Source organism: Cryptotermes secundus, unplaced genomic scaffold (genome assembly GCF_002891405.2).
Source record: "Cryptotermes secundus unplaced genomic scaffold, Csec_1.0 scaffold80, whole genome shotgun sequence".
NCBI classification, from domain to species: Eukaryota; Metazoa; Arthropoda; class Insecta; order Blattodea; family Kalotermitidae; genus Cryptotermes; species Cryptotermes secundus.
The window spans coordinates 22,026-34,550 of NW_019732856.1; the positions used below are offsets into that span (position 1 = coordinate 22,026).

Consider the following 12,525-nt stretch of genomic DNA (forward strand, 5'->3'; position numbering starts at 1 on the left):
TAAAAGAGTCCTGAGAATAGCCTTCAGTATCTTTCACAACAAATTAATACAAGCTACTGAACAGTGAGAGAAACTTACCAATCTAACTTCTCGACATATCCTTACAAGATAAATTTATCCCAACATTTAAGTGACTTAGGGAAACACAGACTTTTTGTGTTTTGCAATGGCCTGTCAGACTTTTTAAAGAATGAGGCAGACATTTTAAATAAGATACAGTTTTCTCATGAAGCCCATTCTTATTTAGATGGTTATCTGAACAAATAGAATGTTCATTACTGGGTTTTACAAAATCAACACACTGTTACTGTTACCTTACATCCTCAACAAGTTACAGCATAGTGTACTCTTTCCAGTAATGACACATTCGGACTTGCATCTATCAAAGACATAGTCAGTTCTCAGATTTACTTCAATGTTTTGCAGAATGACTCTGTCACTTTCCCATTGGTCATGGTGTTGACATGGGTAAGGCCTGGTTCCAACAAGAAGGAACCAGGCTTCAGAGGTGGTACTGTGTTGGATTTTTTTAAAGGAAACATTTGGAAACAACAGTGCTTTCAAACAGACTTCCTCATGAAGAGTTCCATCTTCTGCGATATAATGAAGTGTAGTCTGCTGAAAGTCAACTGACATTTCAGGGGGACACATTGCCTCCATCTTCAGGGTCAAGGAATAAGCCACTGTTTTCTTGCTTGGCTCATTTTTTGACCCTGAAGATGGAGGCAACATGTTCTTCCAAAATATCAGTTCACTTTCAATGCACTACACTTTCAAAGAACATAGAACTCTTCATCACCACTGCTGTGAGAACCTCAAATCCTACACATGTCCAAGGCAGAAGTTTTGAGTGGCCACTTGTTTCATCAGATTTAAATCCATGTGACCTTTTCCTATGGGGATATCTCACAGATGGAATGTTCAACACTAACCCTTGAAAAATAATGATACAAACACAAAATGATGACTTAAACAAAACAATACAGCAAGAGGTACTTAGAATCTCTACAGAATCTTCACAATGGGAACCAAAGGATTTCTTGTAAGATTTGAGGCTTTCACGGCGGTGACTTTGAAGAAAGCAGTCTTCTGGGATTTGGCACCGTGTATATGTGGTGTTAACCGACGTTTCGGAGTCTGCTTTTACCGNGAGGTACTTAGAATCTCTACAGAGTCTTCACAATGGGAACCAAAGGATTTCTTCACTCAGCTCTGACATGCCTTCTCACAGCAAGAACACATCAAACATGTTGGACACTGAAGACTGTATTTCCTAAGGCCATAGTCAATTTAAATGCAAAATTAATGAGCTTTGTATGGATTGCTTTAATTTTATAACAAAATTAAATGCTTTCAGGAATAAAAATTACCCTACATACAAATGGCCTGACAATGACCTTCTAAAGGCTGACATGAGCAAATGTGCAAATGACAAGAAAACATATATAATCTTTCAACAGTTATTATACAAGCACTGGTTGTGAATGACTGTATGATACAGTAAAACCCCTATTTAAAGTTTCTTCAGGGACTATTGGATTAAAACACTAAACTGAGAAATATTTTAAATGGATGTAATGTAACGCTACTGAGAAATCAGACCTATGCTCCAAAGTGGGAGCAAGAGGGGAAAAAATATAACTCTGGGTTTAATGAGTTGGCATTACTGAACTTGAATGTTACATGAGGGAAAACCTTAAAAAAGAGGAACTTTAAATTGGGTTCCAAACATATAAAACAGAAAAACACAACATGTTCAAGTAAAACCTTAAAACCTTAAAAAAGAGGAACTTTAAATTGGGTTCCAAACATATAAAACAGAAAAACACAACATGTTCAAGTAAAACATTCTTAGATCAAATTTTTATGAAAATCATCTATCATGGCTGTTATGGGATGGACTCCCAGCCAGTAAGCAGTTTTTCTCTTTACCACCAAATCCTGACTCATTCTTGGGGCCTACTAGTGGTCAGCACAGGGGTAAAGTCATGGAGTATTCCACTCAATGCTGAGGTTAATGCATGAAGCCGCACTTCCTTCATGTTATGGAGCATGAGCATGGGGATGTATTTATTTGAATAGGGAAATCCAGAAAGAACACTCTGAATGAATATGCTGTGACTGCATTCCCAAAAAAAAATGAAAGAAAGCAGAAAAAAAAAGACCTCTAGAAATGTCTTAATCCTGTTTTTTGTTATCTGTAACACAACAGTTAGGTCTAAGAGTGGGCTGGACAATGATGACAGAATCTTAAAGATTATGCCTCACCATTATAATCATGCTTGCCATGCTCACCTTGTCCTTAACTTTCTGGTGCAGGTCATGGAAGTCTGAATATCTTCTATATACATGCCACTTCTCTGAATAGCCAGTTTCATAATGTTTTGCCACTGACACTGCATAGATGCCATACGTCTTTCCCCTGTCATTAACCACACCTGCAAGCAAAAAGTCTATTGGCAAGACTGAAGACACAATAGTACATGAAAACATGCAGTTCAGTTAATCCATCTTAGCACAACTCAGTGTCACTAACTTCAGTAACTACACTGCACAGCAAAACCGGGTCTACAGACAGTTTCATAACAGATAAACAAATTTAATTTTTCATCCTATGATCACTCATTTATCACCTTCCTAATTAACAAATTAGTCAATTACTAGAGATTACTACCTTCAGGAATGTGGCTCCATACAGTCTAGCAAAATGGTACCCCTACTATTGTGAAGATGAAGGGAGCAGATTCCTCTAAACACTGATACTTCTCTGCCAGACTGCATGATGTCACACCTCAGAAGACAGCAATCTTCATATTCATCACTATAAGAATCTAAAATCTCATGTACCTATACTTAATACTACCCCTCTAAACAGAAGGTTCAATGATACAATCATTAAAGCCCTTAACCCAATCTTGAACTAGTCAATCTAGTCAACTTTACAAGAATCTGTTCACTTAAAATCCATTCTAACATCATCCCATCTTTTCCTTAATTTTTCAAATGACTGCTATACAAGAGGTTTCACACTAACTTTCTGGGCATATCTCTTGGTTCTCCCAACTGACTTACATGTCCAGCCCATCATAACTCCTTGATTAGCTACCTTGATCACATTACAAGAATAGCAAACAGATCTTACATAATTTCCCCCAGTCTTCACTTAGTTCAACTCCCTCAGTTCAAAATATGTTTGTTGGTATTCCATTAACAAATATTTGCAATATAAATGATGGTCCAAAAGTTCTTGAACAAATCAAAGATAAATAAAAATCACAATACACAGCAAAAATGTGTAGCTTAATCTGTTAGACAGGCAGACAAAGTTTTCCATACTGCCCCTAGAGGTCTATAATGCAAAGCACGCTGGGCATCACATGAAAAGACGCTAAAATGGCAACTCCACATGAGAACTGGGTGTGCTGGTTTGTTCTTCAAAACAGAATCAGATGTTCAATGCAACAAAATTGCTGTACATATTTCAGAAAGATCCCACCATCAAATAACAGGGCACGTCAAAAGAAATTCTTAGCAACCAGAAACGTTCTTCATTGGAAAAGAAGTGGTCAGTCAAAAACAGGTGAAGAGAACTTTGGACATATTAGGGAAATTTTTCAATGTAGTCTTGCTGAGTCAACAAACGCTGCTGCCAAGAACTGCAACTGACAATGTGAGGATTTGCAATTCACAGAACCCATGTCATGTTACTTAACACATCTGGGACAGGCCTAAAGTCTGTGTGTACTGTAGGTTATGTTAGAGTGTTACTGCACCTTTTATTCTGATCTGAACAGACAGTAACAAAGGAACATTATCTAAAAATGCTTCAGCTGTTTGCAGTGCCCCAAGCAAAGATCTCAAACCTGCACTGGTCTTCCTGTATAATGGTGCCCTTACATATAGGGGTAAAATTGCATATGATTACCTGAAAGAATAATTCCCAAGTCGGTGGATCACTAACCCTAGGTCTACTGATTATGAATTCAAGGCTTCTTTAATATTTAAAAACATAAATGATTGGTTTCAAGATAATTTATTGACATTAAATTTCAAGAAAACACATTTTATCGAATTTTTGACTAAGAACCGCCAGCCGATGGCTATTCACATTGATGATGATCGGATTGTTAACACTACAAATACTAAGTTTCTGGGGCTTATTATTGATAACACATTGTCTTGGAATGACCATGGGGATTGGTTAATGTCTAGATTGGGCTCTGCATGTTACATGATTAGAGCCCTAAAATCTTACATGTCTCAGGGTACATTAAGAATGATTTACTTTTCTTACTTCCATTCAATTATGACCTATGGTTTGGTTTTTTGGGGTAATTCCCCTTATAGTATACATATCTTTAGGTTTCAAAAAAGGGCGATTAGAATTATAATGAACGCTGGGAACAGAGATTCATGTAGGGAATTGTTCAGGGAACTGGAAATTTTACCCCTTCAATCTCAGTATATATTTTCTCTTGCAATGTTCGTGGTTAATAATAAAGATCAATTTAAGTTAAATTCTGAGTTATATAATAGGAATACAAGATATAATCATAAATGCCATTATCCTATATGTAAGTTGACTGTATTTCAGAAAGGAGTGTACTATCATGGAATTAAGGTTTTTAATTGGCTTCCTCCTAATATAAGGAACTTGGCTCAAGATGTTAAACAATTTAAAATTGTCTTAAGAAGATTTTTGTTGATGAACTCGTTTTATTCCTTGGAAGAATACTTTGATTGTAAATTTGACTCCAATAATTAACTGTGATCTATTATGGTACTGAATAATGTAATGAATCTTATATTGTTATTTCTATGTAGTGTTATTTGTACTATCAATGACTAATTCCTTATCCTATATGTAGTGGATTTATGGAATGTAAATAAATGAGATGAGATGAGGTGATGGGACTTCAGAATCTGAAGACATGAATCAAGGTTACCATTGCAACAGTCGACAGAGAATATGAGCCACACTTGACCAGAACTGCTGTAAGCAACAACGGGTGGCCACATTTAAGTGTACAAAATTATTTCATGTGGGCATCTAATGGCATTAATAAAATATGTGTGCTGTCTGTCTATGGTTTATATTTTATTAATATTTATTTTGTTCAAGGACTTTTAAGCAACTCTGTACATTATCCAATCTAGTTCTTCTGAGCACGATAACAAACTTTCTTCTCTAAATGAGCACCAGTTAAAACATCTCAGGAAAGAAGAATCAGAAACAGGCTGTAAACCAAAGATCTCACTTGATATTGCCACTGAACTAACTGAACAATACCTTTCAGAAATTGGTGTACCTGTTTCTATGATCTCAGCCTGTAAGCGGAAAGGTCCCTGCTGCCGCTGCTGCTGCCTGGCTGCATTACTCTCCCCACTGAGATTACCTGCTGTCACTGAATTATCTGGTGTGCTACTGACAGGGCTGTCAGTGCTAGCAGCTGGATGCAAAATATTCTCACTTAAATTATTTCTAGGCATGAAAATGCATCAAGCTTATGTACATGAATGGAAATGTGTATAAGTTAAACAATATTTCCAAAGCTTTCAACAAGCAACAAGAAACTTCATACAAATATATACATTACATATAGAATTATGTTTTATCTGGGTATTTTAAGTTCCTTGCCTAAAGAACATAAAAAGACCACATACCGGAGGTCACATATGTCATGCCATCCACAGGTCTCAATAAAAACCGCTAAATGGTTTTGATGTAATTTGTCATGAATGTTATAGGACTGGAGGGTGCCACATACCCATACTTTTGAGGTATGACAAATACTTCAAAATGCAGAAAACAATGGCAAACACAGCAGCAACAGTAACAGTCATGACAGTTTCAAGAAAAGCACATTCATTCATATGCAAATCTTTTGCAAGGACCAGACAGTACTGTATATTGTGTATTGACACAAAAAATGTTTAAAAAATGGCAAAAATTATTATCTCATGGACTTGAATGAAACTCATACAAGCTGCGCAGAACATCTCTAAGAAAGGGTATGAAAGTGATATTCAGTTTGGTTGGTTCATTACACTACATAATATTTTTATTTTCAACATTAAAAATAAACATTTTGTTTATAATTCAAGTACAATGCTTATCAGAATAAACAGTGAATAGAACCCCCTTTTCTTGGATTGCAGCTTGAATCAATCTTTTCCCTTGGTTGATGGCTGACAAAATGTCATGGTAAGGAAGGTCAGATACTTGCTGTTCCTTGTTATAGTAACTTCAGAGACTGAAAGAGTTCTCTCGGGTTTTTGTTAACCAAATGTTATAATGAAGTAATTTATAAATAAACAAACACAAATTTTGTTACAATTAATTATTAAACAATAAATGTTAGTTATCAAACAAGAAATTAAGAAAACAATGAAAAAATTCTTATTATCTCCTTCCTAAACCATTATGTGTCTTATAAACTGGGAAATACAATAAGCAAATGTTGAGCTGCCATCTTGCAATGAAGTTATCTTAACAAAAGTTATACAGTTTTCGAAAATGTGTTATCTTCAAACGTTTCATGACTCTGCAGGTTAAGGTACAAATATAACTGGATCTGAGGAGTTCACACAGGTGTTACATTAATATCTACAAAAACTGAGATTTAAAAATTGCAGATGTACATTTTTCTCAAATGGCATGACACTCTACAGTGGGTTACAGAAAAACTTGACCATCTAACTGCAGTGTTATCAGGGGAGACAGACATATACACAAACAAAAACACAACAACATAAACAAAATAAGACATGTAAGATTTGAGGTTTTCATGGCGGTGACTATGAAGAAAGCAGTTTTCTGGGATATGGCACCATGTAGATGTTGTGTTAACTGACATTTCGGAGGAACGTATCGCCACCATCTTCAGGGTAGAAGAAAATCCGCAAGCAAAGAACCAGCATGAGCAGGGCCCTTCCATTAACCTTGCCTTCCTCCCTCGACACAATATTCTATACCTGCTGTAGCCTGCTACCTGCTGGCCCACCTTGCCAGACCCTTCCCATCTCCTCTCTGCTGATTTCCCATGTAGCCCCTCTCCCATCTCTTCCTGCTATTATACAGCTCAGTTTGTTCTTGACATTAGTCTATTTGCACCTGCTCATGCTGGTTCTTTGCTTGCGGATTTTCTTTTTTCTCCTACCCTGAAGATAAAGGCGACATGTTCCTCTGAAACGTTGGTTAACACAACATTTATACAATGCCATATCCCTGAAGACTGCTTTCTTCAAAATAAGACATCTAAGGCAAAGATCAGCACAGAAATGTTAACAGTATTAGAGACAGCAAGTTCCAGTTCATACCTGTGCCACCTTCCAGCACTGTGTCATCAGCATCCAATGATGACAAGCTTATATTGTCAGAAAGACTTATCTCATCTAAAGACTGAGAATCTTCCTCATCACTGCGGGAAGAAGGATCCTTCAGTAAATCCAGTTCTGCCAAAAGCCTCACATAAGATACACTGCCTCGGAAACCTGGCAAAAAGCGCTCCTCATTCTGCACAGAACACAAACCCACAACAACTCAAGTTATGTTATCCATCCAGTGAGATTAAAGAATCCATTTCTGCACTCAGAGCACCATAGGAGGGGCCATGCCCCTCTCAATGATAGGGTCAAAGCAAGAATGATATGCACTGCAGCTTAACATGCAAAACAAGTTACTCTAATGCTAGCAGATTCTAAAGGGTTCTGATGGTGTATAACACTCAAGATTACTGGGTTTTCAGATGTTCATTGTGCAGTATTCTAGAAATTAGTGAGAATACGGGAAAATGGGCAAAGTCCAAAAGACCAGTAATCCTGAGTACTGTAATACTGTGCATTAAATGTTTCACTTTCTCTTTCAGTAGGAATTTGACAGTGCTGTTCTACACTGAGAGTGACAAGATCTGATGACATCTTGTACTAGCTCCCATGTACAGAAGCAGAGCACATGGCCAACTGCCAGGCAGTGAATGCAGTGTTGCCACCAACTGTTCATAAAAAATTTTATTCTTCTGGTGCACATGTTTTCCAGAAGAAAATAAAGTCCAAGACAACCTTGAACCACCCTCATACATCTGTGTGTCACACAGAACAGATGAACTAAACCATTGGAAAAATTGTTTACAGCCATAAACCATATAGATGACAATTTTTCAGTCTACTGAAATTACATACTGATAATTTCCAGTCTAAAAACAAGGCTGAAAACTTCAATGGCAAATAGTTAAACATTTAATTTATCTCTCTTTCAGTTTTCAGGGCAAAGAGCCTAGTAAACATAACAATGTTATGACATACCTGTAACTTCTCATAGACAGTAGCCTGAACTTCATCAAACCATGTTTCATTGGGAATCTCACTACGTATCCTAAACACAAGTTTTTTTACAACCATCTCATCTAGTTTCAGTCTGGGAGATGCCTGTAACAATATAAATTTGAATGTTAATAGGGTGGAAACTTTTACATTCACAAGAACACAGCCCTCATTATGGTCCTGCAATTTCATCAAATTTCAATGAAGATGAAATATATGCAAACAATACCAGCAGCAAATGCCTGTCATTGGCAATTATCCCTGATTGTAGAAAATACAACATTAACAATGAGCTGTTTATGCAAGTAGTTTATGTATAATGAAGACAGTAAAACTGGCTGCAAAGCAGTAAACAACTCTACACAAGCATTTTTATGTTCTGTTTTGTTTTACGTAATCTTATCTATGTCTTATGAAGATGAAACATATCTGAATGAAAATCAGTTACATAAAAACCCTAGGTACATTAACAGATCTTGAAGCCAACATTCAGTTTTAATGTAAGAGCAGCCTTATATGAGAATCAGAATTTATAAGGTACTTCCTAGACCAACATCATATGGAAACATGAAATGATGAGAAATGATTACTATTTAAGATTTGAGGCTTTCACGGCGGTGACTATGAAAGCAGACTGTTTTTACCGGTTCTCACAGTCTCTCCGCTTGCAGATTTCTTATATTTTTTCTTCTACCCTGAAGATGGAGGCGATACGTTCCTCCGAAACGTCGGTTAACACCACATATACACAGTGCCAAATCCCAGAAGACTGCTTTCTTCAATGATTACTATTAGCTGAAATACGTGGGGAAATCCAAAAGTTACCGAATTTTGAATTTTGCGCAAATGGTTATGAGTACATTGAAATACCACTAGGTGTCTCCTCACACATCCTTCTTGAATCAGTGTGGCAAGCGGCATCGAGTTGAGTGGTTGGGTTTATTGTTGGTGGACGTATTTCCATTGTTGTGTTTCCGTGAGTTTGCAGTTTTGCGATGGCTGACCTGAGAGAGCAGCATGTCTGTACAAAGTTTTGTTTCAAACTTGGGAAAACCGCTGCAGAAACTCACCAAATGTTGAAGCAAGCTTTTGGTGAAAACAGTTTAGGCCAGACACAAACTTACAACTGGTATAAGTGTTTTAAAAATGGCTGAACAGTGACTGATGATGACGAACGTTCGGGACGGCCGTCAACGGGCAAAACACCAGAAGATGTCGCGAAAGTTAGGGATCTGATTCTGCAAGATCGTAGACTGACCATCCAAGACCTCTGTAACACCTTGGGACTAAGTTATGGTATATGTCAACGAATTTTGTCAGAGGAACTGAATATGAGGAGGACTGCAGCGAAGTTTGTGCCACGACTGCTGCAAATGAACAGAAGCAGCATCGCTTGGAATTCTGCAGGGAACTTCAGCAACAGCTTCAAGAGGATCCAAACTTTCTTTCAAAGGTTGTCACTGGTGACGAAAGTTGGCTTTATGGCTATGACCCTGAAAGCAAGCAGCAATCATCGCAATGGAAGAGCCCTTCTTCACCGCGGCCAAAAAAAGCTCGACAAGTCAAGAGCAACATTAAGTCCATGTTGATCTGTTGTTTTTATACTGACGGGATTGTTCATAAGGAGTTCGTCCTTCCTGGTCAGACAGTCAATAAAGAGTTCTACTGCGATGTTCTAAGGTGTTTGAGGGAGGACATGAGGAGAAAACGTCCAGAGAAATGGTGCACGAACGACTGGGTACTCCACCATGACAACGCACGACCGCATACGGCTTACATTGTGCAAGAATTTTTGGCTAAAAACAAGATGGCAGTTGTTCCCCACCCACTGTACTCGCCAGACTTAGCTCCATGCGACTTCTTTCTCTTCCCCAAGATGAAAATCAAGTTGAAGGGGCAAAGATTTGATACAGTTGAGGAAATTCAAGTGGAAACGTAGACGGTAATAAACACCCTAACAAAGAAAGACTTCCAGGATGCATTTGAAAAGTGGCAGAAACGCTGGGATCGGTGTATGCGCTCCCAAGGTGACTACTTTGAAGGTGATTCATGCATGCACATAGAAAGTCACAGACATTTTAATAACACTGTTTAATCTGTTTTACCATAATAACTTACATTTTAAAATACTTTTTCCTACGCAATTTATTTGAAATTAACAAATACCTAATAATTAAATATCTTCTAATTATCAATATTGGATACAACACCAATAATCTAGTTAATATCTACTTAACTGGTTGCAACTAGCTGTTACCCTTGCAATCTATGTACTGATTAACTACATGATGTTGGTTTAATGGAACTTGAACATGCAGTAGGAATAATGAACTAATAACATATGAAGTGTTATTATCAACTGTTCTGTTTGACGGTATATGATGATGAATATACATAAATGAAACTTAATAAAAAATCAGAATGAGATCATGGAAACACACTTTTCTTGCAGACTGACTTTCCGTCCTGCAATGTAACTTCACCTTTTCTGAGAGGTACTGTTCATATATGCTGTAAGCAGCTTCTTTCATGTTTTCCAGTGTGGGATTGGGGATCTGTCCCTTGGATTGACGTCCATCTCCTCCACTCTTCAGCTTCTGCAGCTCCATGTCTGATATCTGCTGCTCAGCAGACACCCGCCACCCTGTAAGTGCATAGAGAGGAACATGATCTGTCTCCACCAAACTGTGATCTTATCTACTGTGGTATTTTGGCCATCAACACAACAATTTTTTCACACATTATGAATCCAATATCACTGTACTAACATTGGTCTTATTTCTGCTTTGTGTTTCAATCATCATCATGCTCGTCTTATATTGGAGGATGATAATGTCTTCTGGGATTCATCAACATTTGTTTATGAGTTATGGATGATTACTTGCATACTGCTGTTGTTACTAACACGTCATCACTTCTTTTTGCAAAGCTCTGTGTCTTCATCAAGACTGTGTAACATATCCTCAATGTACTCTAACAGCTCAGTCATATTCACAGATTTATTCATGTATATCTTATTTGGAGATCATAGCCACTAGTCAATGCATCCTCTTCCTTATCATTCTACAAGAAGAACAGTTTAATTAAAAAAAAAGAGTGAGAAGTATTTGCAAAATGTGTATGTGCTTCATCTTGCAAGAAGCACAAGTCTCTGAAGTTAGCATATGACTGTAGTCCAGGTACCCCACACATTCAGAGTCTGCAAGCAGTTCCAATGAGTTACTGTTCCTTAAAACCAACTGAGAAACAGCACTCCATATAGATACTTTATGTTGGTTCAAGAGTTTCACTGACAATGTAAAAAAGTAAAGCAAAGTTAAGCTATCCCTGTACCAGGCCGTGAAGGCCCATAGGGTTGTAAGATGTTGAGGGTCTCACATTATCTAGATAATCGGCTCAAAGATGGCGGTAAGGTTCATTGACAATGTTGCATCTGTTAATGTGACGAGACAGTTCAAAATTTGCTACATCATACCACATTTTTTCATGGCAATATGAGAAGTTCAGAAAATTGCTGGTTGCTATCTGCATCATCTTCAAGAAGTTCATGAACCAAACTTAGACTGAACATTTTTTGTCTTCTGGGATACAACGCCAAATAGTCCAGTGATAGTCAACTGACATCTCAGAAGAACACAACACCTCCATCTTCAGCTCTGCTTCCTGCCTGCTTCATTCTGGTTTCTTCCTTGGATTACTCTTGGATCCTGAAGAGGTAAGCAAGGTGTTCCCCCATAATGATGACTGACCTTCACTAGACTAAATGATGTTATATCCTAGATGCCAGAAGTGTTCATAGCCACTGCTGAGAGAACATCAAATTCGGCAGAACATTTATATCGAGATTGATACTCAGTGTGTTGTACGGATCTTCAAGCAAAGCCCAGTTTTATTATTGCCTTCTCAATTGACTTCCACAGGCTATTAAAATAGCCTGAGCTAAGTGGCTTTCTTATGCCGGTCATGGTAGCCGAGCGGTCTAAGGCATGCATTGTCTTCGCTCGCTTGGAAGCCAGGATTGTGGGTTCGAATCCAACTCAGGGCATGGATGTTTGTGTGCGTTTTTCTGTGTTTCTTTACAGGTAGAGGCCTTGTGATGAGCTGATCACTCGCCCAAGGAGTCCTACCATACGCGTAAGATCTAGAAAAACCGAAGTGAACGGAGAAGTTCATGGAGGTAGGCCTAGGCCCACTGGGGCTGTA

At 37.9% G+C, this 12,525-nt stretch overlaps 1 protein-coding gene across 2 annotated transcripts in view; it reads right to left on the minus strand.

Moving 5' to 3' along the window:
- LOC111867743 (sorting nexin-13) overlaps positions 1-12,525 on the minus strand; it is a 52,576-nt gene that overhangs the window by 18,252 nt on the left and 21,799 nt on the right. For both annotated transcript variants that reach the window (XM_033752797.1, XM_023857862.2), the window contains exons 11-15: positions 10,806-10,966; positions 8,305-8,427; positions 7,321-7,516; positions 5,310-5,450; positions 2,296-2,438 (exon numbers count right to left, since the gene is read on the minus strand). In XM_033752797.1, the coding sequence (XP_033608688.1) occupies positions 2,296-2,438; positions 5,310-5,450; positions 7,321-7,516; positions 8,305-8,427; positions 10,806-10,966 (764 nt within the window). The remainder of the gene's footprint in view (positions 1-2,295; positions 2,439-5,309; positions 5,451-7,320; positions 7,517-8,304; positions 8,428-10,805; positions 10,967-12,525) is intronic.